Raw genomic sequence first — 26,812 nt, forward strand, 5'->3', positions numbered from 1 at the left:
GGGTTTTGTTGGTTAATCTTATAGGTCTCTTCATATACATATCACTAACCAGCAATCTATTTAACACAAGATTGTCCAACAGTAAGATATAACAGACATCGTGTCGGTGCCGGAAATTATAAGAGAATAAGAGTCCATGTCCAAATGTCCTGAATGGGCAAAACCAATATGGAAATTGTAGTGTGATTCTTACATGTCCAAAATTTCATTATTTTTTAGGTCATCTTTAGACCAGTCACAACGATTATCCAAAAAAATGAAAAAATAAATACGACCAATCACAAGAACTGGAATTCATAGGCATAGGGGATGAAAAAGGAGGTGTTGTGGAGAGACTTACTATCTCTACTTATGAGATTGCCATTATAGTACGTACTAAAAGTACATCCATATTATATAAAATAGAAATAATTAGACCAATCACAAGAACCGGGACCCATAAGCATAGGAGATGGAAAAAAGAGAGGGGGTATAGAGGGACTTACTATCTCTACCTATGAGATTGTCACCATTGTACTAAAACCACATCCATAGCCATTACACATGTTAACTTATAAACCTTTCCCTATGCTCTCTTTGAATTGGTATCTTCTAATCGCGAAGGTGAAGCCCCTCCACCACATAATTAGAAAGAAACCCCATGTCTTGACTTCCTTATTGTATGGTGAAAGGACGACATTGCTTCAGTCCAGCGCATTTACGGTCAAGTTGTACATCTCAATTTGTCGAATCAAGATCTTGTCAAAATTTCAATATTGACCATTGATAATCAACAGTTAAGATCAAAATTTCGAATTCGATGGTCCAAAATTTTGCCGAGTCAAGCAATTTCAGACAGAAGTATATAAAGAAAAAGTATAATCAGGTAAACGATCCGGACTGTAGTCCCTTTTGGTGTATACAGTAGACTAGACACTTATTCTACGTTTAGAACCTTTTTTTTTTTTTTTGGTAAGACTACTTTTAGAACTTTCTCAAAGAACCTTTCCAAGGTGAATCTCTCTCACATCTCAACCTATCACAGCTGGCTCTATTGTTTTCCTTTTGTCCTCATTAGAAAGTTCCATCATTACTTTTTACTCTTGTAAAAGAGAATTTAAACTTGTAAAGCTAGTTTGGGTCTGACCAGTGCCCTAAAAGCCCACCACTGTTTTTCCTGGATTTGCTTGGATCCAGCAAAATAAATGCCCTAAACCATTTGGCAAAATTTTAGGTAAAGAGACCTAACTCTGAATATTAATAAAATAAATCAAAGGCAAATCTCAACTAAATCCTATGGGAACCCCACCCCTAATGTATATAGTAAAAGAATATAAGAAGAGCATAAACCTTAATAGTCTAACCTTACTTACCTATCCACCAACAGCCCCTAACCAATAAATTAATGAAACAAAATGCTACTGAACAGATAAATAGCATTAGATGGCTGGAGAGAGGATTCCCCATGTCAAAATCAGCCTAAACTGACTGATCCAGATCAACATCAATGGAAATGGATACCCATATCTCAATCCTCTTATGAGTTCTGTCTTGTGCCATACAAACCAGATGATATCAATTACAAGAAAGTACAGCTGACCAAATTTCACCCTGCTCAGTAGTCACACACTCACATCAAATTAAAAAGCAGGAGGTGTGGAAATTAACTGTAGGGGCTCAATCACAAGAATTACAGATCCACATATTGGATGATCAATCTATTCTGATCATACAAAGCAAGTTATGCAACCAGAACATTCCCAAGAAGCAAATCCACAAGATCCAGGATGCTTCATAATGCACGTTAATCCAGGCAAAACCATTCAATGTCATTGCCAAATGATATTGTTTCAAAACCACCATGGCCACCAACATCTTGGTTAGTTCAGTAATATGAAGATAAGGGTCCTGTTTCCCGATACAAGAAAACAAACAAACTAAATTTTGACATCAAGACTATTCCTGAGTAAAATTTAAGAGTCAAGGGTAGCACAAAATATAACTTTCAAATCCATGCAAACCTGGAGAATGGTAACAAGTAATCCAAGTAGTCTAAGCATGGTATCTGCAGGAGAATCCTTAAAGGGACCAGTGCATCTGGTTATTGGAAGACCCACATCCTCTGGTGCTTCCTAGACCAAAATATTGACGGCCCCCCTGCTGACCTAACTCAGGATCATGAGAGAACTGACTATTAACAGATTGTGGGAGTTGTCCAATGCCCAAATCTCGCGCCACTTGTTGAGAGCGACTAACATTGGCAGCATTGCTCTTGAAACTCCAAGAGTTTCTGGTTGAGTTACTTGCCACAGCACCATGTGGTGCCACCGATTGAACCACTGGAGCTCCTTCCGCATCTTTTAAGTCGTCCACTTCAAGACTGGATGCTTGGTTTCTGGAGCCCCATGGCTGAGTTGACAGAAGAGAGAGAGCACAACTGGAGTCAGAGACCTTTCCAAAGCATTCATCCGGAGGAATTCCGGTATTGGAGAAGGCTGTTCCACCAGTTGAAACTTGCATGTATTGGGACATATGAGAGAAGGCATTAGCTGGTCGGCTTTCTGAGTTCCCTTGCCACTGATGTGCAATTAACTTTCCCATACCCATGGGTTGGATGCCAGATCCCCGATCACCATCTCTTACCATCGGCCACACTTCCCTTGTAGGCAGCCTTGAGTGCATTGTAAAATCCATGAGAAAGCCTCCAACTCTACCGCTGGCTTCTGTCAATTAATTATCAAGAGTGTGAAAATCGTCAAATAGAGATAATGTTGAAACCGGAAATGACTGGAAAAAATCATTATATTATGTGGGAGTGTTAGTATTGCCCTCCTAAAGAAGCACACTAATCTTGTCTGACCATGGAGAGACGATGACAACCGCCCACAGTGTGAGGCTAATATAGAGCTAGGTGGTGGCTTTCTCCTACGCTCATTATGCCCTGCCAGACGTCTACGACAACTCCGCTTTACTTGATCGAATTCTGGAAGCTGATGAAATCTATACATAAATGTGCAAATAGGTTAGCATATAACCTTTTTATAAATCATTATAGTAATAAAATTTGTATACATGAAACAAAAAGAAATGTGCTCTGTGAAACTTGGAAGCATCATCAACCCCCACCCCCTGGGCAAAAAAGAAAAAACCAAAATAATAAAGGCAGAAAAGCAACCCTTGAACTAAAAATGCTGCAGGAAACCAAGTTCTGAGAAGTTTACAAAAATCTATATTTTAGATATGTTAAAAATGACCTTATTAGGTCAATTTTATCTTAGCTCATTCATCACTGTCTTGGCCATGTTTGACTCGTTTTGTGTTCATGGGTTTGCTGGTTTTGTTGGAAAATACAGTTTCTTGTTAAAGTTGGTTTCATTATGTCTCAAAGAAAGAGGTCATGAGGCAAGTAAACTTCCTTTTGTAAAAACTCCAAGTTATATATTATGAGTGATAAGCATCATATGTACATAAACCAGTCAGTCTTCGAGGAGGAAGACCAAGCCTTCAAATTGAAATCAAGGTTTTGAAGAATTAATCACCACCCACGATGCATTTGTCTTTGGACCTGATGGTAATCAAGTGTGAACATCTACATCCAGCAATTCTCCTACAGGTATTATATGTTCTATGGCATGTTTCAACACACAAATAAGGGGTCCTATTCTTTTTTTATCTGTTACTAGTAAACTTCTACATCCATATGCACGTGTAACCATATATGAGGGTGTAGAAAAAATATCAAAGGAAGGGAATAATAATATATCTCACATATATGGCATGGTAAATAATCTCAACAAAAGAAAAAAAACATGGTAATTAATTAGTTTTCAGATTTGTGTACAAAATTTCAAATAGATCTCATAATACTCTACCTATAGAGTTAGAACATCAGGTAAAGCTTGTCAAAATTAGGCTGGACCAGCTCTCAACTTGATAAACCCATCCCAAATCATAATCATAGGTGACCATTAGTTATAAGGTTGTTGGACGTATTATAAAGGCAAATACTATTTTGAACCATAATGTCAAGCAGTGAATAAAAGTGAAATAATGTGAATGCAAAGAAATGTTTAAAATTGTGATGTTTATTAAAAATATTGATCACGTGAGGCGTTTTAAGAGTACTTTAATTCTTTTTTATTTTTAACTGGTGATTTATAACTATTTTGTTCATACATTATGGATGATTCTTTTTTAAAGAAATACATTATACATGATTGAGGATAATAAATAATTATACGCATGGATAATTGAAATGTTTGTGACTATTGCCTCTAGGTATTCTATGTTTTTAGTTATAATTTAACACAATGATTTTCAATTTATCGTTTTTTGAAAAATAAGTTTGATATACTAGAGGCAATTGAAATGCTACTAACCTATAAGAAGATACCTCAAGTAAATTTTTATTTCTAATTCATAATAAAATGAACTAAATTAGACTATATATTTCTACTAAGTTGAATGATTATCCAAATCCTTCAACTACAAAATTTCATATATTTTAATATACATATTAGGTGGTTATTGACATGTTCTTTTTATTACGAATTATAATTTTAAAGTATTATATATTAGAATTAGTTGAATAAAATTACAATTTTGCAATTGTAGAATAAAGTTGTTTTGGAATTGTTGTGGTATTAGGTTAATCTGATAAGAGGATTTTTTTGTTTTTTTGTTTTTTAGTGTTTATTGATATTTTAATTTTAGTTGAAAAACTACATATTTATTTTTTCACTTCCATAGTAGTGTGCAAATAACTTATCCTATCTCTATAATTGAGGAGGAGGGAAGACAATAACTAATTAGTTAACTTAAACACAATGATAAGAAATGGGGAAAAAAACATATAGGTATTACAAAAACTAATTAAAATAGAAGAAAAAAATGGTTATCAATTAATTATGTATTATTGAAAATGGGCTGCAATTACTACTGATCATTATTATATTATGAAAAAAATTACAATGTTAGCAGTTACTTATTATTATTGTATGAAAATCGAATGATAAAGGACTTTTAAGGAAATAGAAATGTAGCATGCTTTTTATAAAGTAGTATGATGGTATGATTAGGTTTTCTCAATTGATACTATATAGTATTTAACAAGTGATAAGGTTCTAGAATACTGCATCAGAACTTCAAAGAAGCAAGATGGATTTAACTAAAATTTTAAAATTCAACAAGAGGAATCTTATTGATGAAATTCCTGAACCAGTACCTATTTGAGCAGTTTGGGCCATAATTTGATTAAAATTTTACAATTCTCTGTGAAGTATCCTAGCCTGCAGGCCTCCTTATGTTGTCCTGAATCAGCCTAATTTTGATTTAATCTTTAAATTGTGTTTCTCTCACCAACAAAAGAAATGTCATCAAGCATCATTAAACATACCTTTTCAGAGATTCATGGTAATTTACCTGTTCTTTTTACATGAACGTTCACGCAGACTACAATGAAGCAATGGACCTTGCCACTTCATATACACATAGTGCATTTGCATCAAAAGATGATCCTACATGGAAACTTAGTCCTAATAAATTGGGCTATGGATGGTCATGTTATAGGTCTCTTGGGCTCCACTGAGACAGGCCTAACTATAAGCCAACAAAGTGGGGATAAAGTTATCACGGAGTATTAGTAATTAATGCTTTGAGTCAAAACTACTTTATGAAAACCATGAAAGGTAAATTAGGATATGATAAGGTATGGCAAGATGAATAAATCAACACTAATAAACATACAGAAAACAGGATACAGTAATCTTCTTCTTCTTCTTCTTCTTCTTCTTTTTCTGTGGGTCGCAAATATAGTAATGCAATGAAAGTAACATGGTCTGATATCAGCCCAATCTGATGGACATGATTTTTAGAATCCATTGGCTGATTTCTAACCTAGGTGGCTATCCAACTCCAACAGCAGGATATAACAGACATCAAAATGGTGCTGGAAGATCTAACAGTTTATCAAGGAACTCGTCATCACAGCTGGAAGATCTAACAGTTTATAAAGGAACTCATCACAGCTGGAAAATCTAATATATTATTTCTAGAAAGGAAAAAAAATGGCACAGAAACAAAAGTGCTATCATGCAAGGCCTCAGAGGCTCATTTATTAAAGTAAAATTCTTTTTTTTTGGCAGCCAAGTAACCACATGATAAGCACATATATCTTGGGGACTCCTAAGAGATCTTTGTAGCTCCAAATCTCTCCCACGCAGGCTGGCTTCACGGGTCCAAACCAAGTCAACATGAACAATTAGGATGCTCAGGAGTTTTTGGAGTTCTGTTTTGAGCCAATAAAGTAAGTTTGGTAATAGTGATTAAGTGTACATTTGAGTGAGTCAAGGAAATTTAAAAGTGATATCTAAGTGTGTGAGTGGAGACTGGGTTAGTGTATCTGTTCAAGTCACGGTTAGTTTGGGCATTTTCATTTGCTCATTTCTTGTGTCCCTTTACTGAATATATATTGAAGAAAGTGGGAGCTCCCAGCAGTCATACACACACATGCATTGATTGCCTTCCTTCTTTTCTCTATTATTATTACTTAGAAAAAATGTATACAGCTCACAACCCACCCACCCCCCTGCCAAAAAAAAAAAGGGGGGGAAAGGGGGGTCTTAACTAGGCATGGTTTGAATGGAATTGAAGTTATTTCAAAAGTTGGTTGTTGAGCTCTCCAAATGTAGATGAAGGCACTTCTTGAGACGTACTACTTTCTTCTTCTAGTTTGTTTCTTCTATAGCCATGTGATAAACATCCACTTAAAAAAAAAAAAAAAAAGGAGCCAGTACCTAGTGTGCAAGGCTCTTGTGTTTGTGCATGTCCAAGGAGGGTCAAATGTTATATCCTTCCACTAGTCTTCTTCCATATTCATCCTATATTGTTGCTCTTATCCCCTCTGTATATATTGATTATGTAATTACGATGGTCTGTTGGTGGTTATTGCAACTCCTATTTTGAATTTGCAGCCTGAGAAGTACCAGATGGAGCATGGCCAGTCCTTGCATAACTGAGATTCCTGGCACAGGCTGGGGGACGAAACTTTCTCTGAAGTGAAATTCAAATGGGTAACTGGGCCAGATAGGCCAGATTGATCATTCCTCAGAGCTGAACATCAAAATCTCCTAACAGTCTTACTTAATGTTTATGGCTTGAATAGTAAACAGGCTGGTCTCATCTATCATCTGATCTCTGCAAACGTAATATATACTTTCATTGGTTAACAGATGAATTTGAAGTTATAACTGTATATTTGACCAATAATTTGACCAGATCTGATCGGTATTAACTTATGTTCCAGTCAACTTTTATGGTCATATATGTTGTCACAATCCTTAACTGCGCAAGCTTTTGGGATAAGTTGTTGTTATAATAAACATAAATCTGAGCTTGTAAAGAACCAAGACAAAGTTTTAGAAAGATATAAGTTATTTCCCCCTTTAAGAATAAAGCAACCACATAAGTTTCAAATTGACTAATGAAAGACCAGTAATTCTTCAGATAATTTACTTTGTTAGTATGCTTCATGACCTTGTTCGGTTACTATTTAGGGTGTTTTTGATCAATCTATGCGATCTTGGTTGGATTTTATCTTACATACTTACCTGTAACAGTAACAACGCAACCCACAACATTCGTTTAGACAGAAAGCGCTATTACTACAACAGTAGTATGTCCCTAAAGCAAGGTGATGGCAGGCATCAACTGAATTTAGAAGAAGGGACAGGGCACCCATCACTGACCCTATTGGAACAGAGAAGTAGGAATTGAAACAAACTTATCTAGAAGAAATTTCCAGCGTCTTAAGAATCACAAGCACACACTAGCAGCACGAAACAGCAACATACAGATTTGGACAAAAAATCAACAACAAGAAACATACAAGTGCAAGAAACCATCTGTCGAAGTACAGTAACACTCAGAAACAGTAAACTTGGAGCCTTAAAACACAAGAAAGTAACAAAATAACAAAACAAGCAAACGTTTTAAGCTGGAAAAATCATGACAGTAAGAGAAGCCAGGCAATAAGCAGAAACCAAACTCCCCAAGGCATCGACCAAATCATGCCCGACAAAAGCATCAAATTTAGAGTAGCTCAAGATGACCCAACCAAATGAGTAATCAAACCAGAAGTCTACAGCTCCAAAAATGGCAGAAATAAACAAAACAAAACAAAACCTCCTGAATCGTAACATTCCACAAAGTAGAACATGATTAAGAGGGGAAGAGAGAAAGACAAGGAAGAAAAAAAGGAAAACCTAACTGACCTACTACACTGCTGACAGAACCTCTGCTCTATGCCTCCAACGATGACTTTAGGAGACTTTGAGTGCATCCCACAAACCTTATGCCTGGAATAATAGGCCTTGGCACCGCTCAGATCCACCTTACACCCCTCAACCTGGCACCTAGGAGGTTGCCCACCTTGCACAACCCCTCGCCCCTTCTTCGCCGGCGCAGCCATCGGCTCCTCAGGAACCGATACCGATGATGACGAAGACCCACAACTTGATTTGGTAGGAATTCCAATACCCACATCTTCAAAGTAGATTTTCTTGCCAAATGTTAATCCATTGATAGAATCGGACGAACCAGAAGCCTCAGACACAGAAACAGAGCTAGTACTCATCTCCATGTGAGGTGGGTCTCTCTGTTACTCTAAGTTCCTCTTATCCATGGCCATAAAAGTTGGGTGGGGGCAACAGAAAACAACCCAGAAGTAGGGATGATGGCATAAATGAGTTAAAAGGTCTGATGGTGACAAAGGAGACGGTAGGTGTTGCTGGTTACAGCTCCCCTGCTTCTATGCTGCTGCTGTTGTGGAACTATAAAGCCGACAACTGCCATTTGGCCCATGCCAGCTTGGGTATTATCACACACTGAATGGACTCAAAAAAAAGGTAATTTACAGGAAAATGTGAGAGTGAATGAGTGCGTGCGTGTGTAATTGTGTATACAAGTGCCTGTCTTGAGAATAGAGAGGAAGAAAGCAAGAAAGAGAGAGACAGAGAGGCGTTGGAGTTGGGTTCAGCACTGTAGAACTTTTGAAATCTCCTGTTACGGTCACTAAAGTGGGTTATCCTAGTGTGAAAACTCAAAAACTTCTCGAGAAAAGAAAGGCAAAGCAAGAAAGAAACCAAATAGAAAGAGGTACCCAATAAACTTAACTGCAAGATTTGTATAAAGGACAGAGAGAAAGAGAGATTAGACTCTGAGGTTCTGTGGAAAATTTGTAGAACAAAGCTCTGTGTGGCACTTTTTGCTTTCCAAGTTCATAAATAAAGAAGTTCTTTGTTCTGTAGTCTTTACCCAGAAGAAGAAAAAACAAATTAAGTAAAATTGAATATGCTTTAAATAAAAAAATGAAGGCTTTTGTCCAATTGTTTATGTTTTTTATTAGGGTTTAACATAACTCAATGGTCATGCTCTGAAGTCTGTGAGAGATTGACTTTTTGGGGCCTGAAGATGGATTTCCATTTAGAGTATTTTACCCTATTTTAGGTCCCACAGATGAACTGGTGGGAGGTTTTTATAGTCTTTCTTTTTTAGCTTTGGCAAACCAAAATTAATGGATGGACCATATATGTTCAAATTTGTGTGGAAAAATAAGAGATGATCCAAAGATGGAGGATCCATTGGAAAGGAAGTAATGAATTGATGCCTCCTTTGTCAAAAGAAGGAATTATTTTGGATATGGATTGATGTGGCCTTAGTCCTCACTCCTGCTTTTAGTGCCTTATAGATTATAATTTTCTTGATGGAGACATATAAAAACACAGTGTAAATTTGTATATAAAATTGGGAGATGCTTGGGAGTATTTTATTTTTTCCTCCTTTTCTTTATTCTATCCTTTGACTTTTAAAAATGTCACTGAAATCCTTCATTTATGATGTTTTTATCAAGATTTGGGAATACCAAATGGTTGAATTGATTGGGTGAATAAGATAACCATATATACAAGACAAAACTGAACCCAAAATGGTAAAATGAGGTGTGGCTTTCAATTTTGCTATCATTTTGGAATTTTTGCCTTTAACATTTTTTCTTATTCTGGATAGAATTTTTAACTTTTATTGAGAAAGACATTCATATGAATTTTAGTGATTCTAAATCAAAATAGCTTAGATGGTAAAACGTCTGAATCATGCATAAGAGAAAACAACTACGTAATTCAGCTCCTACAAAAGTTTGACCTCCCAATCCCTATGACAATAGCCCGAAGCATCTCCGGTGTATGGCACGTAGCTTCCTTCGTCATCTCTAGTGATTTTCTTTTTGTTAATAGGGATGTCAATAATGTGGCAAATTCGCTAGTTCAATAGACCCTATCATACAAGACGATATTTCTTTTTGTGGAAATAAGATTCATTAAAAAGAAAGGAAATAGTACATCCAGTAGCTTAAACTATCCTTCAATGGGGCAGTTCAAGCACTAGATACTACTAACAAATCTACCACAAATATCTCGAGGCTTATTTTCAAAACAAACATTAGATATGTTCCTAACTACAAACAACAAAATTGGGATTAACTCATAAAGCCAAGTTCTCTCCCTAAGTTTAGGAACAAGAGACCAAAGCTCATCACAATTAGACCAGACTTCTAGTGCTTCAATCTTAAAGTCTAGAGCTATTTTCCACCATTTTATTAACCCATCCAAAACTGCCTCAAGACACAAACAAAAATTTGGGGTTCTCTTTAGTTGACTAATACACATTCCTTCAGCTACAATTGTCAACGCCCATTACCATTTTCTTGAGCTGCTATTGAACCCTCGGTTGGATTCTCTGATCCTTGGATGTTTGGAGAAGAAATCATCATAACAACTTTGGTTGGATTGGATTCAAGGGGAAGACTTGGAGATTGATTCAACTGTCTGTGCTGCAAGCCAAGCTAAGAGATAGGTAAAAAGCTCCCACGGGTTCAAAGGATTTGGATGGGATATGGCTCACCAACGGGGCAAAAATGCAAGGTCTTTTTCGAATGATGGGGGATAAGAGAGATGTAACTTTCGTTTTTTGGAAGACAACAAGACAGTACCACCGAACACCATAAGGGAGAGATCGAGTGCCCTCCTCCGCTAGGCTACCAACATTAGAATAAGCACATGAAGATGCAGTCATGATAAAGCTTTGAACCATAGAACTTGATTAACCATCTGAATATGAAACCAGCATATCTAGGGTTTCATCCACCGGAAAAAGGACTCATTTTTACCCCCGAAAAGATCAACCAAGTCAACAATAACATGCAAGATGGCATTGACCATTATTCTCTAGCTAGCTAACTGAGAGACCTGGTGTCTCCAACAATTGTTCCATCTTTTGTTGAAAAAAAGTAGTACATGAAAGAATGTCTTCTTTTTTCTTTCTTTTATTTATTATTATTATTATTATTTTTTATCTTTGATTGTAATAAAACTTTCATTTGAAAGACTAAAGAGAGCTTAAGGTATCAAAATAAACTTCATATAACCAAGGAAAGAAGGTATTCCACTTTGCCCTCTTTGAATAGGATATACGGGATAGAACTCTATGAACCAATGAATCAACCAATCTTTGTATTCGTTAAGAATGCAAGTAAAGATTACATTAATCATACAAGTCAACAAGAAATGAACATTATAAACAAAGTGTGCCACTAAGGTAATAGCACTACCCTTCAAAATGGCCACTACATCCTTAGAATCCGATTCCACATCGATCTCTACCCAATCCTCTTAAGACATTGTGAAGGTTTAAATCTTAAATAGAAGAGTTTTCAAATTTATGTGAAATTTGTTAAAAATATATATATTTTTTTTTTGCTTAAACAAAAATTTGTTAATTCTTAAAGCCCACGGTGATGGTGATCGCTTTCTCTATCATAGATTCATAGGTGTTTGGGACTATAAAGGTGACAATGAGAAGATGGGACTCTGGGTCCCACTCAGGCTTGCGAGTCGGTGATGAGCATCTTACACATACGTGGCAGGTCATAGTACAACACCACTAGATACCAAACAACTCTTTGAACCTTATTCTTTAGTGGGCTTTTATTGGATCAAGCCAAGCAGGTGATTTCTTTATTGGGCTTTCTTCAATTTGCTCCATATTTATGGGTGATTTATTTATTTATTTATTGAAATTAGTAACTTTATAATAAGGAGTTGAGAATATTAAATTTACCACCGGGAGTGTCAAACCTGAGACCTCTTTACTTAGAGTTGTCGGTCATTACCGACTGAACAATCCTTCGATGGTAATTTATGTGTTATTTTTTCACCAAAGGAATGCTTTGTACCATATATGTAAACTAAAATTTTCTTTTCTGTTATATTTTTTTATTAAAATTCAATTAAAACTTATTTTTATTCGACTGAGCAACCCTTCTATGGTAGTTTTGGATTAGTTTCGCTTACTTTAAAACTATATATAATATATGCTTTAAAATTTTTAATTATAGTTTCAATTATTTGAGTTCAAACTTAGATTCAAGATATAGTTGGATTCGATTGGGAATTTATCTTAATTCCCATTATAAGTATATCAATGGATATATATATATATACTTATCCCTTTATGTCGTGCATGTATGTCATCTAGAGAGAGTGTTGTTCATTCTCCATTGAAATGCACATATGCTTCCATTTGTTGGGCATTAAGAATTGATACTACTCTTTTCAAAAGTAGTAATATAAAAGATTGGTAGATTTCATAGAAACCAAGTTCCAGAATAGAATACGAGTGATTTAGCATAGTGCATATTGTGTGGACTGTGGAGCATCTTGATTTGATTCACAACACTCTTTTGAATAGCATAATGCAAGTAATGGTGATTTTGTTATGTCACCAAGTTTAGATAATAACTGGATTTGTACTGTTGTTTCAGTCTTTGTTGATGCCTCATGGGATTATGCTACACTAATGAGTGTGGATGTCTACGTTGGGAGCCTTAATGGAGAGTTCATTACAACTAAAGCAAAGATAGGGTTTGCCTCTTTAGCTCCTCAACCAGAGTTAGAGGCCTTAAGAAATGCAATGTTAATGGTTATTAGTCTTCAAATAAAGAGATTGGTAGTGTAGGAAGAATGCTATTCTTCAATGGGTTTTCCGCTCTTTGGATTGGATGTCTAGTAATGTTTATTGGGGTTTTCTGCAAGGGGTTCTAAGTGCTTGATGCTTTCGCGTGTTTGGTGGTTATATTCTTCTCATTTTGTTTCGGATAACTCTCTTATTATCCATCGGAGTATTGTTCCTGATAGTCTAATTTAATGTGTCGTCGGGAAAAAATTGTCTATTGTGCACATCTTCTCTGCAGTGCATAGCAGTGAGGCAGCAATGAGTGACACGTGGAAAATGCAAATTGAATGGCTAAGATTAAAACCTCTTTAAACTTAGGGTTAAAATGGATCTAGTGTTCTACCCGCCCTAAAAACCCGATTGAACATGAGACTAGCATGACCCGGAGCCTTCCTCGACGTAAGTGGTCATTCTATCACCACTGAAATGGAGCCACACCTTCTAGGATGATTTCTCTTTTCTAAAGCATAGCTATAGCTTGGCAATAAGAACTTCCATTCAATCTCTGCAACAAAACAAGAAATGATACTTGTTAATCTAATTTGATGCCGAGGTAAAGAAAAGAAGAAAAAGAAAGAAAAGGGACAGATGCAGAGCCATGTCAGGGTTGCCTGTCTTCAATTGTTGCATCCCAAAAGAAAGAAGAAAAAGGTATTACTGATTCTCAAAGATTCTATAATGCAACTCTTTACAGCTTGAAATCAGCAAAAAATGAACGGAGAAAATCATAAAAAATAGAAGTTAAAAAAAGCCAATCGGAGAAGAAAACAAAAATTGGGAGTGGCTCTTAAGCAAAATTTCCCGTTGTGAAAATATGTTCAAAACAACATCAGGAACAATCTTAAAACGGAAAAAATCAGTGTGCAATCCGAACTCAATACACTTTAGTCTTCCATTGCTTGGGCTTCATCTTCCTCAAAATCAAAGAATCATCACTAACACCACAAGGGAATGTGAGAGCAAACCTCCCCACCGGAGACATATTTGATCTCATGCGATGGGAATTCACCAGAGAGTTCTTCCCAACATTCACAAAAAGATTCGGGTTTTCCTTTTTGGGTAAAGAGATCTAGTTGAATTTTTATAAAATGGATTTAGATCCGAATAATTTAGGGTTTTTTAATCTCAACCGCATATTTCGCATTTTTCACGTGTCACTCATAGCTGCCGCATTGTTGTGCACATTTCTGCAGTGCACAGCCAAACGATTTTTTTCTGTGTCGTTTGATAAAAATAATAATTTTTTTTTGAAGCATTTTTTTTCTTAATTATTTTGGTAAACCAATTTTTGTGCATATTATTAATTTATCATACAATATGTACCATAAGTAAGCAGTTTAATTAAGAAGATTTCACATAGATTCTTTTTTGGTCTGAAAAATGAAATTCATATGGATTAACAGCTATGATCTAAGGATGCCTTGTGACATTTAGGGGAAAAGGAAAAAAAAAAAAAAAATCGGCGGGCCAGTGTGAATTCCGACACCGAGCCAATCGTGTGAACCGATTTGATTTCGAATTTTGAATCTCATTTTTTTTTTCACTGCTTGTATATCTAAATCGTCTTTTTAATCCATCCTAAAATAAAAAATTCCCTTTTCTGGGGTAAAATTCTAGAATCAATTTGCTCATTTTTTTTTGGGGGGTAATTGATAGATTTTATTGAGAAAAACTCGCAGGAGAAAGGTTCACTCTCTCGCTCAACCACGAAGAATTGTACTCGTTGCAATTTTAAATGTTAAGAAATTTCAAATCGGAAGGGAGGGTTCTTGAGAATTTTTCACAGAGAAGTATCTGTGCTACAGTAAGTTGGGTCATCTGCGATCGATCTATATTCATTTCCTTCCGTTGAAAAGAGGAGAAAGGGAAGATGGCGGCAAAGCAGATGGAAGAGATACAGAAGAAATTGTCAATGCTTAATTATCCAAGAGCAAATGTTCCAGCACAGTCTCTCCTCTTTGCTGGCATGGAGAGATATGCCCTTCTCGAGTGGCTTTTCTTCAGGTCCCTTTTCTTTGATTTTTCTGTTTCTCTTTCGAAATTGGTAGAATTTTTTTCGTTTTGGGTAGTGTGAATTCTGAAGATCCAATGGTTCTTCACAACGATGATTCATAAAATACAGTCTGAAGATTGGGAACCCACTAAGCGGAATTCTTGATTGCTTTTGTAAATTGTAAATGGTGGAGACTTGGATTTGTGGATTGGTTAGTTTGAGATCAGTTTGTTTACTCTCTCTCTCCTCTCTTTTTCTGTATACTGAAGTTTAGTTCTTTATTTTTATAAAAGAGTAAGATCACTTTACAAAATACTAACGCAATTTTGATTTGCGAACATGCAATGCCACTGTCTTAAAAGCTTATAACCTAGTGAAATTCTTCAGTTGAAGAATTCTCTTCTTTCCAAAACCCAAATTCAAACACCAAGGTCTTGGTGGTTCTTAATATTCTCAAGGTCAATAAGAATTCCTGTTAGTATTATTTATATCTCTCAGTATGTTGTGTCATTCATCTTAATGAACTTGCTTTCCCTTGATTTTGTTCCCAGTGGGGGGATGGGAGGTGTTTCATGCTTTGTAATTTGATGCTTAACATGTCAGGAGTAATTCCCATTAAATTTCCATGAAAACGTTTGCAAGACTTATATTTTGGAATGCCATTGCTATTCATGCGTCTGCAGGCTCTTGGGTGATAAGTCACCCTTTTCCCAACAAAACTCTCAAGGCGAAGGTATGGACCGGGATGAAGAAACTGGGCGGATCCAGTGTAAGTTTCACCCTCTTTCATTTTTATTTTTCAATGGTTAAAAAAGAGAAAAAAGCAATCTAGTCATTCTCACGAGTTATTTAGGGTTACATGTATAGGTATTGATCCGTTATTGACCAAGCCACAAGGAATTAAATTTTGATAAATGAACAATTATTCTTCTCTTTTAAGTTGAAATATTTTGGCAAATGCTTATCATTTAGGCAAAATCATGTGAAAAATGAAACGATATATTATTATTATTGTTATCATCATTATTATTATTAACAAAATATGAATTCAACTCTGATTTTCTTTTGTTTATGTTGTTCTTTCACCTATGACTCACTCTCTTTTTCTGCCATTTAACATTTTAGATTTTACCTAGAAAATGAATGAAATCCCTTCTCAAAGAAGATTTTTTCTCCCTACCATGTTCCATTGACGTTTAATGAAAAGTTAAGAAGACAGGTAAGAGGACATATATTTCTCTCTCAAATCTGGTACATTGATAATTAGCTAAAGTTATTCACTCATGAATTGCATATGGGGAGTGTGGTTGTTTCTCGATGGGAAGAATTTTGGGTGATTATAGATGTACTAGATTTGAGGAGAAGTATATACCCTCCTTCTCCATCCTCTTAACTCTTCATTAATGTTGATGAAACAAAGAAGGAAGAATCAAGGGAATAGCCACTTACCTTCACACTGTTGGGCAAAGATGGCATGTTGCTCTCTTCAACAATTGCTCTTTATAGGTTTCCAGCTATTCAAAGAAACCATGGCTAGATTAACAATTTTGGGACTATCTGTTATGACTTTTTCCTGGTTATTGTAAAGCTTTATGTCCAGTGTTGTGGTCAAGCCTTTTTCTAAACCTTCACTATTTCAGTGTTTGGCTATGTGGTGTTCATCAGTTTTATTTGATTGTTTATTTTTTCCTGTTTGTTTGTTTTCTCTTCCAGTTTACCCTAATTTTACACATTCAAAGGTCTAAATATTTGGATGAGTTGTGGCCTTTTCAAGTTTTGTTGAGAACTTCCTTTTGTTGTTTAATTTCTTGTTTTCTAAAACATAAAGAATTTTCAGTGACTTTTTTATTAATATCTATCCATCACTTGAACCTCAGCCAATTGAAAGAACTGGAACTGTTGTGCTTATTTTTTTTCATTTTTTTCTTACTGCTTTTGATTTGCTTTTGTAGATTTGGCGGAGATTGCGAAGTTTTTGAGTATTACACCAACTATAGATACTGAAGCCATCCAAGTGAGTCATCAGGTTTCTTTTCTTGTAGTGGTTATTTCTGCGTGATGTCATCATACTCTAAATTATTTTTTGCATGAATAATGTTCTCATCTCAAAAAGCAGTAAAATTTAATATTCTTCAAATATTGAATTTCATTAAGGAAGTTAGATGAGCTTATTCACTGTGTCCTATAAGCTTGATACGAAGCTCATATGGTTACAGTGCAAATCTGAGATTTCATTTGACTTTATGAATTTTTTTTGTTATATCTGAGGGCACCTAATGGTAAAGAAAACTATGTTCGAGTCATGGCTACCTTTTCACTTCTTAAAATCCTTTATTTTATTAATTGAATAGACATTAATGTCTAAAATTGTAATTTTGTATTACATGGTCATAACTAATATTAAAAAAAAAAATTCCATATTACAAATGGGAAAGAAAACTATGTTTGAGTTATGGCTACTTTCACTTCCTAAAATCCTTTATTTATTAATTGAATAGACAAGGTTAGTTAATGTCCAAATTGTAATTTACATTACATGGTTATAACTAATACTAAAAGAATTCCATATTACAAGTCAAAGAAAAATCATTATAGTAACATAAGCACAAACAAAAACACCATATTACGTGGACCAGTTGATCAATCAAGATACTGATAATAAGTTATTTTAATATTTTATATTTTCATACAAGTTCTTGTACATTGTAACATTTAGTTCCCCTGTTAGGAACCTGTGAAAGCAGGAGTTTTACCATCCAGCAAGTTGAGTATTCTATTGCTACAAGGTATATATATCTTTGGGTGGATAGTTCTCATGTTGTGTCTTCTATATGACAAACAAGACAATAGTGCCTGCATAGATTTGTAATTCTATGCCAAGTTCATTGTTGACTTAATCTTAAGATATTTATAATTAATGCAGGGACGAGGTAGCTATGAAGATCGTGCTGAAATGCTTCGCGATATTGTAGATCTTGTGGAGGCAAGTTGTTATGCTGATAATCCTGAATGGAGGTTGAGATCATTTACTTGATTTATATGTCCTTGAGATGTTATTATCCTAAAAGAAGTAGTAACTTTATTTTGTGTCTGTTTATGTATTTGTCTAGTGTGGATGAACAAGTGGCAAAAGACATACAACTCATAGATTCTATTGCTGAGAAACAAGCTCAGATTTTCTCTGAAGAATGCAAGCTGTTTCCTGCTGATGTTCAGATTCAATCCATATTTCCTCTGTAAGCATTCTTTTCATGTTTGTTTTTAAGCAGATGTAAGGTTGTGTCATTATGGCCTTCCTGAGACCTTGCACTGTAGTAGAATGGTGAGGAATGAAGTAAATTTAGATAATCTTAGTGGCACAGCTCTTAATTTGTGTGTGCTGTCTAGGTGTCTAGTGCCTTGACAGCATATCTGGATATGGTATCTAAAACTTTCATGCTAATTAATATGTTTTAATGTTAGTTTCAGAAACTTCTATTCTGCTGTCTAACATTTCCTGTGGGTGAGTGCCAAATTGGTATGGCAACATGGCATCCCCCTGCCTCCGCCTCCTCCTCCTCCTCCTCCTCCTCCTCCTCCCCCCAACCAAAACAAAATAATAAACACATACTAAAGCTCCTAATCTTATCTTAATGATGGTTTCTCTCCCTCACACTTGAACTCCACAATCAACACAGCAAACACAGAATCAAATCATCTTAAGGTGATGGAAATAACTTTATTAATTGATCATTCAAGAATAAAACAATAATTAACATAGGTCAGCAAAAGGAATTAGATTTATTCAGCCACCCCACACTTCACCTACAGCTATAGGAGCAACCGCGCTCTCCCTGTAAGGTCTACCTTGCAATTTCTCTTGCAGGAAACCAATCCATCTCCTCCTTGCCAATACAGTTGTTTCCAATTCAGTTGGTCCAGTTGTCCTACAAATGCTGTTTCATATCTGATTCCCTTTTATTGCTGCTCTAAGTGATACTCTGCTTCCCCTTTTATTTCTGCGTGCTTCCGCAATACTAGAGGCTATCACTTACATACAGACACACAACAACAACTTTAGTTACAAAATCATGAACTGAAGGCAAGTAATCAACAGTTTCCAGGCTCATTGTTTACCTTCCCCCTAAAAGGTTATCGGGGTGTTGGGTATCATATCAGAAAGGTCATATCAGGAGAGTTTTCTTCTTTTTCTTCTTCCTTTTTATTTATTTATTTATTTATTTATTATTATTTTGAAAGTATGATGGTTTGTTAGAGTTGCTTAGTTTTGTTTGCATGCAGTCTGAATTCCATGAGTGAAAAGGTGGTGTTTTGGATACAAGTGGGAGATGTCTCTAACTCTTCCCTGTTTCATAGATGCAATAACCCCTGTTTCTTTAATTAAAGTTCATTTGCAGGCCGGATGTTTCTGAATTAGAACTGAAGCTCTCAGAACAGTCAAAAAAGCTGTTGAATCTTCAGCAGATGGTTGATGACTTGGCATCAAAGGTTCGTTCCAACTTTCAAGTCTTTGGCCACTTCTGTTGGGATTATTTATTGTTGCTGAAATTGTGTTACATTTTTCTTAGTTTAACCCATACATGATATAATGTTATTTTAACATCACTTGGACCCTTATATTTGTCCTCTATTAGGTTATACGCATTGCAATTCTGTATACCAATATCCTTATTAGTCTTTCAATTTCGAGGTCAAAGTTGTAGGTTTGGAATCTAGGTTGACGCTAAAATATTTTGTGAAACCTTGAAATTTTAATGGGCCTTGCTAATTTGCAATTTTGATTGATGGTTTTGAGGACTGAATGGCTAAATTAGCACAACTAGAGAAGCCCTATTTAGGCATTCCAAAAATAATAGAACCCTTGGATTTTTTAGAAAATGTACCAAGGTGGTAATTTGGCTTTGGGCCCTGGGTTGGCAATCTATTTTGTTTGTTGTATACATAATTTAATTACAACTAAAATATGCATTAGTTTTGAATAACATAAAATTAGAAACCATTTCAGAATTATCAAATTTACACATGGTTCATTTCAGACTTTTGAAGACTGAAGAATTCAAACAATTTAGATTGGACACCTCTGTCCATCCTAGATTCCTAATAACACACCAATTTCTAGACAGCATAAGATTCACTGACAAATTGTTGTTGGTGCTGCTGAAGGAAGTTAATCCTTTGACCGTATAAAAATACTGGCCATTTCATAGTATTTTGCGATATATATTATGTTTGAAGTCCTCCACAGTTGGTGGTCCCATAACCAAGGGTATGAATCTCCTAACCATGAGGAACTTGATTGAGATCCACAATTTTTGAATGATGGATGTGGACCCAGTGTCAGACATGTATGGATGGGGTCTAAGATTGAAAGGATGCTACCCATAAATGACAATCCACTGTGTCAGTGAAGTCTACACTCAAGAGCATAATGATGAAGAGGCTTTGCTACACATAGCTACCATATCTACCATACAGATGTAGTCCGAACCTGTGTTGTCTGTGGCATAGGATGGTACATGTTGTTTCCATTTTACACTATCGTCCAAATTTAGGCATCCAAGAGTGTCAATCGGGCTTCTAACATCCATATTCATGCTATTATCCTCCATATCTCATCTGGACTGGTAGCATGGGCCTCTTGAGTATCTACGTGTGTGGGAGTCATGGTCAGAATGCCGTTTGGCATGAGTATGACTGAACTAACTCTCACTATGAATAGAAAGGCTTTGGCTCTAGCTCTATTTCTGATTTGGCAATAGTTAATCACTTTTAAGTAGGGCTGCAACAGGGCCGGGTTGGGCTGGGCGTTTGCAATCCCAAGCTCTGTCCTATATATTCTAATTTAAGCCCATTCCGGCCCTGACCCTAATTCAGGGCCAAGGATTATTGTCCTTGACCCTAAGCCCTACATGGCCAAGCTAAGCCCATTCCCGCTCTGATTGGCCCTGTCCCTAGCCCTGATTGGCCTATCACTAGCCTTGACCCTGATTGATGACCCTATCCTTGGCCTGTTCTTAATTTTATTGAGATCAAGCATCAAGGACAAAATTAGGGCTAGGGTTAGGGCAAAAAATCAGGAACGGGTCGGGATAGGTTCAGCGGGCCAAAGAGTAATCCCAGGCCCGCCCTTGGCCTTAACCAGCCCTCAGGGCCAAAATCTTGAGCCCAAGCCCTATTCGGGCTCAGGGCGGGCTCAAGGTGGGTCAAGGCCAAACTTGCACCCCTACTTCTAAGCAAAAAGAATGTTTCTCCTCCTGAGAATAGGAGGTGACTACTTCCAGTTGACAACTATTGATCCAGTTAGATAGGACCACCTAGTTGGTTGCATAATAAAATAATTGTTTACCAAATGATTTATGACTCAACCTTTGCATCTGGTACCTAGTCAAACTCCTTGTGGAGGAATGCAAATTTATCATCCCCATCATGTTCCATCAGATGGGGAAAGTGTGCTGATGAAAGCACTGGAATACAACCACTCAATGCCATCATTCCGCTCCAGGCTGTCAAAAGGACAAGGGTGGCCCTCTTGAAACACCATAATCTCGTCATCAACACTCGTTTGATGGGCAAATCTTGAGGTTGGGCCTTCTCCCAGACTGATCCATGACAAGGTGATGTAACCTGGGTTGGACCCCCCAAAAATCCAGACCAAGAAGCTTCCCAAAATGGCTGAACTACCCTAGGAGTATTTTGGTTATTTTCCAGCTCCCTTTCAGGGCTGAATATGGGGTTTTTACTCCCCTCGATCTTAGGGTCAGAGATCTACTTTTATTTATTTATTTTTTCTTTCCAATTTTGGTCATTCAATTGTGAGTTAAGAGTTTTAGATGAAGTCAGTTGGTTGGCTGGTTATGATAAGGTTGTTAGTTGGTTAGGGTTCCTTATCTTAAGGGACTTTATCTCTTAGAGTTGGTTTTATTTGGAAATTAGTAGTTTAGTCCTTATTTAGTAAGTATTTGCTAACTTAAAAGTCCAAGTTTTGAGGTAGTTGGATCCCTATTAGGTAGGGAGTCCTTAGTTGAGTCAATTTGAGTTTTGAAGGCTATAAGTAGCCTAGTTGATGGTTGTAATTTACGGATTGATTGATGAATAAAATTATGATTTGAAGAATGGACTTGAGAGAAGCCATGGGATCCCGAGATGGGTGACCTGCGGCTGGGGTTGAGATAGTTTTCTTCATACTTTAGCTTTCTTCTTCTTGTCATTCAAGCATTCAAGCACAGTTCAGCAAGCTATTACAGTTTACAAGTAAGTACAGAGGTGTCTCCACCCCTTTCCCACCTCTCCTAAACCATCGCACTCCTACCCCAGCCCCTCTCCAGCTTCTGTGCATAACAGTAGCACTATTCCCTCACCCTCGCAAGCCCTAGTAATCCCTCCCCCTGCTGTTTGAGATCTGTAGGAACCCCTCCTACCCCATTTGGTTCTCAGTTTGGGCAGTAAATAGGGAACCAGAACAGAAATCAGAAGTTCCTGCACCTAGTTGAAAATTTCAGGCCCTAATTAGTGCTGGTTCCTACCTAAGAAGATCCTGGAAATCTAACCCAGATCCTGCAAGGAGCCAAACCATGATCCAATCTCCAAAGTTGAATTGGCTTACAGCTGAAATTGACAAAGTCAAAGGGTTTTATAGCAGATTAGGATTTTTTGAGGTTATGGTGAGGCTAAGTGATAGGTTGGAAGGAGTGTTACTCCCAACTTTTTTATTTCTATTCTCTGCAATTTTCAAAATAAATTTTGGACCAAAAGAATGGCTCTGTGAGGCTGCAGATGAGACAATTGTGTCTTGGCATATAAATGGTTGTGCTTCAACCAATAAGTATTATCTTATTTCTTTAAAATGAATAAATAAAAAATATTTCAATATCAGTTTTTGTAGAAAAGTTCAACAATATTTTGAAAACAGAAAATTAGATCCAATTCTCTTAAAGTCATAGGATGCCTACTATGTCTAACATATAAAAAAATGAAGGACAGTCACTAAATATTTTGATATTTTTTCATGAAAATTCATTTATGAGAGAAATGATATACCATCCATGTTGAATCTAATAGAACTTTCACATATACATCAAATTGTCATTGTAGATGTCCTTTAGTACTGCCTGGCACCTTGTTTCACATTTGTATGGGTGTGATTTGGCAAAAAAACATGCAAAAAAGATGGTTCCAAGATCTTTGGAGTTGTGTTTGAAACTTTCCATTTTATACCATATAGATCTGTGTTGTCCCAGTGGAAATGGCATGGGAAATGAAATGGTATTGAAGTTCTGATGAAACTGAAATTTTGATTTAGTCCTGCACAATTTAAGTGTCACACCTGGTTTCATTTTGATAGGAGTCAAAGCCAAAATATCATGAAATTTCTCTAGAACCTGTTGAAAATTTGAAATTTCTTCTGGATAAATTTTTTCCTCCATTCTACGAATATTTAAATCTTTTGTAGGACATGCATGTTCCCCCTTGTGCATCCCTGTTTTTGCGACTTTAGAATTCATTTCTGTGAGCAATTTTCAGTGTCGGGATAAGTGTGATTTATTCTATATTGTTACTACTTACTATCAATTATCTGTTCTGTTTCTGACTCATTTTTTTCTGGTCCTGCTTTTTCTGTTCAGTATGCTTACAACCCAGATGAGGATTATGTAGAGGTTGAAGCAAAATTGAGGGAGCATTTGGAATCTTTTCTCAATACTGCAAGATCCTTCAATCTGATCTACACCAAGGTGGTGATGGGTTTCTGCACTTTTCAATTGCTATTATGCACATGAGATGAGTAAACCTGATTTTTAAGATGGGGTCTATTTCTTTTCTTCTCTGAGTTTTCTTTGCTGCAATGGACACACGCAGATTCACTAATGTGATTCAGTGGTCTCCGTGTCAAATAACCACACAATTAATTAAAAATGAAATAACGTAATGATTAAATTGTGTTTGCATAGGAACCAATTTGTTTTTGTTGCCTCTTCTTCCTGAAGTTGGATGCGAGAGGGACACTTTGTCCAACTTAAAACTTCTTCCTACAGAAAAGTTTCCTTAAATGCTGTTGAAAATATCATCCAGAGACTTGGATATTATTCAATTCTCTGCCTTTTTCTGGCGCAGGGTGGAGGGTTTCTACTTCTCTGCCACTATATTTAGAAGTATCTTTGAATTTTCCTATTGATGTGCTAGAAGTTTTCAGAATTTTGATATTTCATGTCTATATAATTGTTATGTATTTGTAGGAAATTCGTCCTTGGACCCATATGATGGAAGTACCACAGTTGCACGGCTTTGGACCAGCTGCCAATCGCTTGTTGGAGGCCTATAACACACTTTTGAAGGTTAGTTGACTGCCTTAGCTTTATTTCTGATGGAATGACAAGCGGTCAACTTTGTTGGTTTTTATTCTTCCAAGTTTATGGCTAAACAACTGTCCTGGTTTTCTCAAGGTTGGTTTTTTTCATGGTAGTGATTTAGGGTGTATTGGTGATTCTGATAATGTAATTAAGCAAAAAAATAAAAGCTCATTGTTCGTGTGGAATTGGCTCCCAAACTACTCATCTTTTCTTAAAGGAAGCCATCCTCATTTTTCAGCGTGATTTCCTTATGAACTTTTTAGATATTTTCTTTCAGTCTAACTCTTCTTGTGAAACTGAAAAACTCTAGAGTTGAGAATAAGCCTGACCCACCTCACCCCCCTTAAGCATAAGAACAAAGCTGCTGATGCACCTAATGAGGCCTGGGAACATGTTGATGTTTCAAATTAAAGAAACTAAGCTGGGAAATGCCTGGACTTCATCTGATGGTTGTAATGCTTCATAACATATCAGAGAACATATAAAGCCAGTGAAGCAAGCCCAAAAGGATGTTTCACGGTTTCACCTGTCAATTGTGGAGAAATCTGATGTTAACCTTGACTTTCAAGGGTAAACTCATCAATATTTGTCTGCAGAACTGTGTTTCACCCGTCAGTGTTGGATCTGATTCTGAATGTTCTCTTGAAAAGCATGAAGCTCTTTTATTGAGAATTCATGCTTCATGATTCATGAACCCTAATGCGTAACCCTCTTTTTTTTTTTCCTTTTCCTTTTTTGGCTTAATTCGCTGTGGTTAAATTATTGTCTTCTACCTTTCTTCCCTACTTCAAAATTCAAATTATACTAGTTTTGAGTCTTCTCTAAGGTGCATAAACTCGATAGTTCATATTCATCTTTGGGTATTAAAACTTCCTTTTTTCAAGGATTCTGTTGAGCCAAATATAACTGTATTTCTGAATCTAATGACAGTTTCTCTGGAACTTGCGGAATCTTAAAGATTCACATGCTGCTGTTGCTGTTGGATCTGCTGAATCAGCAGGAGATGAGCCATCTTCTGTGACAAGAATAATTTCTGAGTGTGAGTCAGCATTGACATTTTTGAATCGTGATCTTGGGATCCTTTCTGCTTCTGTAGCTCGAGAACGGGGTGAAGACACAAAATAAGATGACTTCCTCATCATGTACATATATTCTAACTCTCTTTAAAGCATGTTTGCAAATAGGATGTTCAATCTTGTTATGTTTGATGACGATTGGAGCATTAATTGCTGGTTTAATTAGAGTAGTGTATTCAACTTAGTAAGGCTCTTCCCTGCTTGATGGATTTGGATTTGGCTGAGTATAGCATATTTTCCTTGAGATTTCTGTTTAAATCCATGTAAGTTGTCAAATTTTTTATTTTTATTGTTTGGTAAAATTTAAGTTGCCTATGTATTGTTGATTTTTTTCCCCCACCCTTGTGGTCAGTGAAATGATGGGTTCCCAGAAGGCCATTATAACAGCTGCAGAATTTGTGATATTTGAACCATCTCTAAGAATCAAGAAGCAGGAAGCTATCATCACCAAACTGTAGTCCACAGATAACATTGAAGGTATTCTGTTTTTTGGTGTATTATTACATCTGATCTCAGGTTAAGCTATATTATAGTAATCTCACAGAAAGTAAGATCTTTTTAATAGTTAATTTATAGTATAAGGGAAAATAGTAATTATCCTAAAATTAATGTTTTGGCTATCAAGAGTAGTTCAACAAAAGGTGGGGAAATGCTTCTTCTTTTCATGGCTTTGCAACTAATTATAATAGTGAAAGATTATCCTTTGTCCTTTGGAATATATTTTTCGTATTATGCCCTAAATGCAGAAAAATCGCGTCTAATTGTGCTTGTCTCTTGGAATATATTTTTCATGTTGTTCGCTTGCATAGCCTTTCATTGACCCCATGCCCTATAATAATGTGAATATGAATTTTTCATCTATATAAGAGAAAACATTTGAATTCATGTAGTTAGATTAATGACAAGTAAATTTACTTTCTCTGTGTCCACTCCCATTAATTCTCTCTCCCTTTATTGTTCTGTGAACTCTATAGTAGTTATCCCTACCTTTTGGTTTCTGTTTTTTTTTTCTTTCTAAAAACAGAGAAGCTTACCAAATTTTTTTTTCCAGGAGAGAGAAATAACTAACAATGAAGATATACTAGCTACTAGACACAAACAGTTTAATTTACCATGAAACATAAATTTAAAAAATAAAATCAAAATTTGAAACATGCATGGTGGGGTTTGGTTGACTGATCTTTGTCTTGGTATAAATTTTTGTGACTAATCACAATTTCATTATTCGAGACCAAACCATTGTAAGAATCGATTTATTTGGTTCGAGCTTTATCAATCAGTTCAGTTTAGAATTTGACAACCTTTGTTCACATGAACTTCTCCATTCCATGTTCATGAGGGATTGAGATATCCTG

At 36.1% G+C, this 26,812-nt stretch overlaps 2 protein-coding genes across 5 annotated transcripts; one reads left to right on the forward strand and one right to left on the reverse strand.

Annotated features, from left to right (window-relative positions):
- Nucleotides 1–450: 450 nt before the first annotated feature.
- LOC149003671 (squamosa promoter-binding-like protein 9) lies at nt 451–9,245 on the reverse strand. Of its 2 annotated transcripts, none has more exons than XM_089137383.1 (3): nt 8,250–9,245; nt 2,840–2,979; nt 451–2,699 (listed from the first exon to the last, which is right to left on the reverse strand). In XM_089137383.1, the coding sequence occupies exons 1-3, from the start codon at nt 8,615–8,617 to the stop codon at nt 2,059–2,061; spliced, it is 1,149 nt and encodes a 382-aa protein (XP_088993509.1). In that variant the 5' UTR covers nt 8,618–9,245; the 3' UTR covers nt 451–2,058. The 2 variants fall into 2 exon arrangements, with proteins under 2 accessions (XP_088993509.1, XP_088993508.1); XM_089137382.1 differs by having other exon boundaries at nt 451–2,702.
- A 5,418-nt stretch (nt 9,246–14,663) lies between these two features.
- On the forward strand, nt 14,664–26,572 carry AUG7 (nuclear matrix protein). 3 transcript variants are annotated; one of them, XR_016170243.1, is made up of 10 exons: nt 14,664–15,048; nt 15,721–15,806; nt 16,990–17,051; nt 17,961–18,052; nt 18,148–18,273; nt 19,435–19,525; nt 23,659–23,766; nt 24,268–24,366; nt 25,312–25,720; nt 25,810–26,572. XR_016170243.1 is itself a non-coding variant. In XM_089137387.1 (10 exons), the coding sequence occupies exons 1-9, from the start codon at nt 14,915–14,917 to the stop codon at nt 25,504–25,506; spliced, it is 993 nt and encodes a 330-aa protein (XP_088993513.1). In that variant the 5' UTR covers nt 14,664–14,914; the 3' UTR covers nt 25,507–25,523; nt 25,810–26,572. The 3 variants fall into 3 exon arrangements, 2 of the variants coding, with proteins under 2 accessions (XP_088993513.1, XP_088993512.1); XM_089137387.1 differs by having other exon boundaries at nt 25,312–25,523; XM_089137386.1 differs by lacking the exon at nt 25,810–26,572 and having other exon boundaries at nt 25,312–25,764.
- The last annotated feature ends 240 nt before the right edge of the window (nt 26,573–26,812 follow it).

The sequence above is a fragment of the Hakea prostrata genome, chromosome 10 (genome assembly GCF_041222555.1).
Source record: "Hakea prostrata isolate BN-2017 chromosome 10, UWA_Hpros_2, whole genome shotgun sequence".
NCBI classification, from domain to species: Eukaryota; Viridiplantae; Streptophyta; class Magnoliopsida; order Proteales; family Proteaceae; genus Hakea; species Hakea prostrata.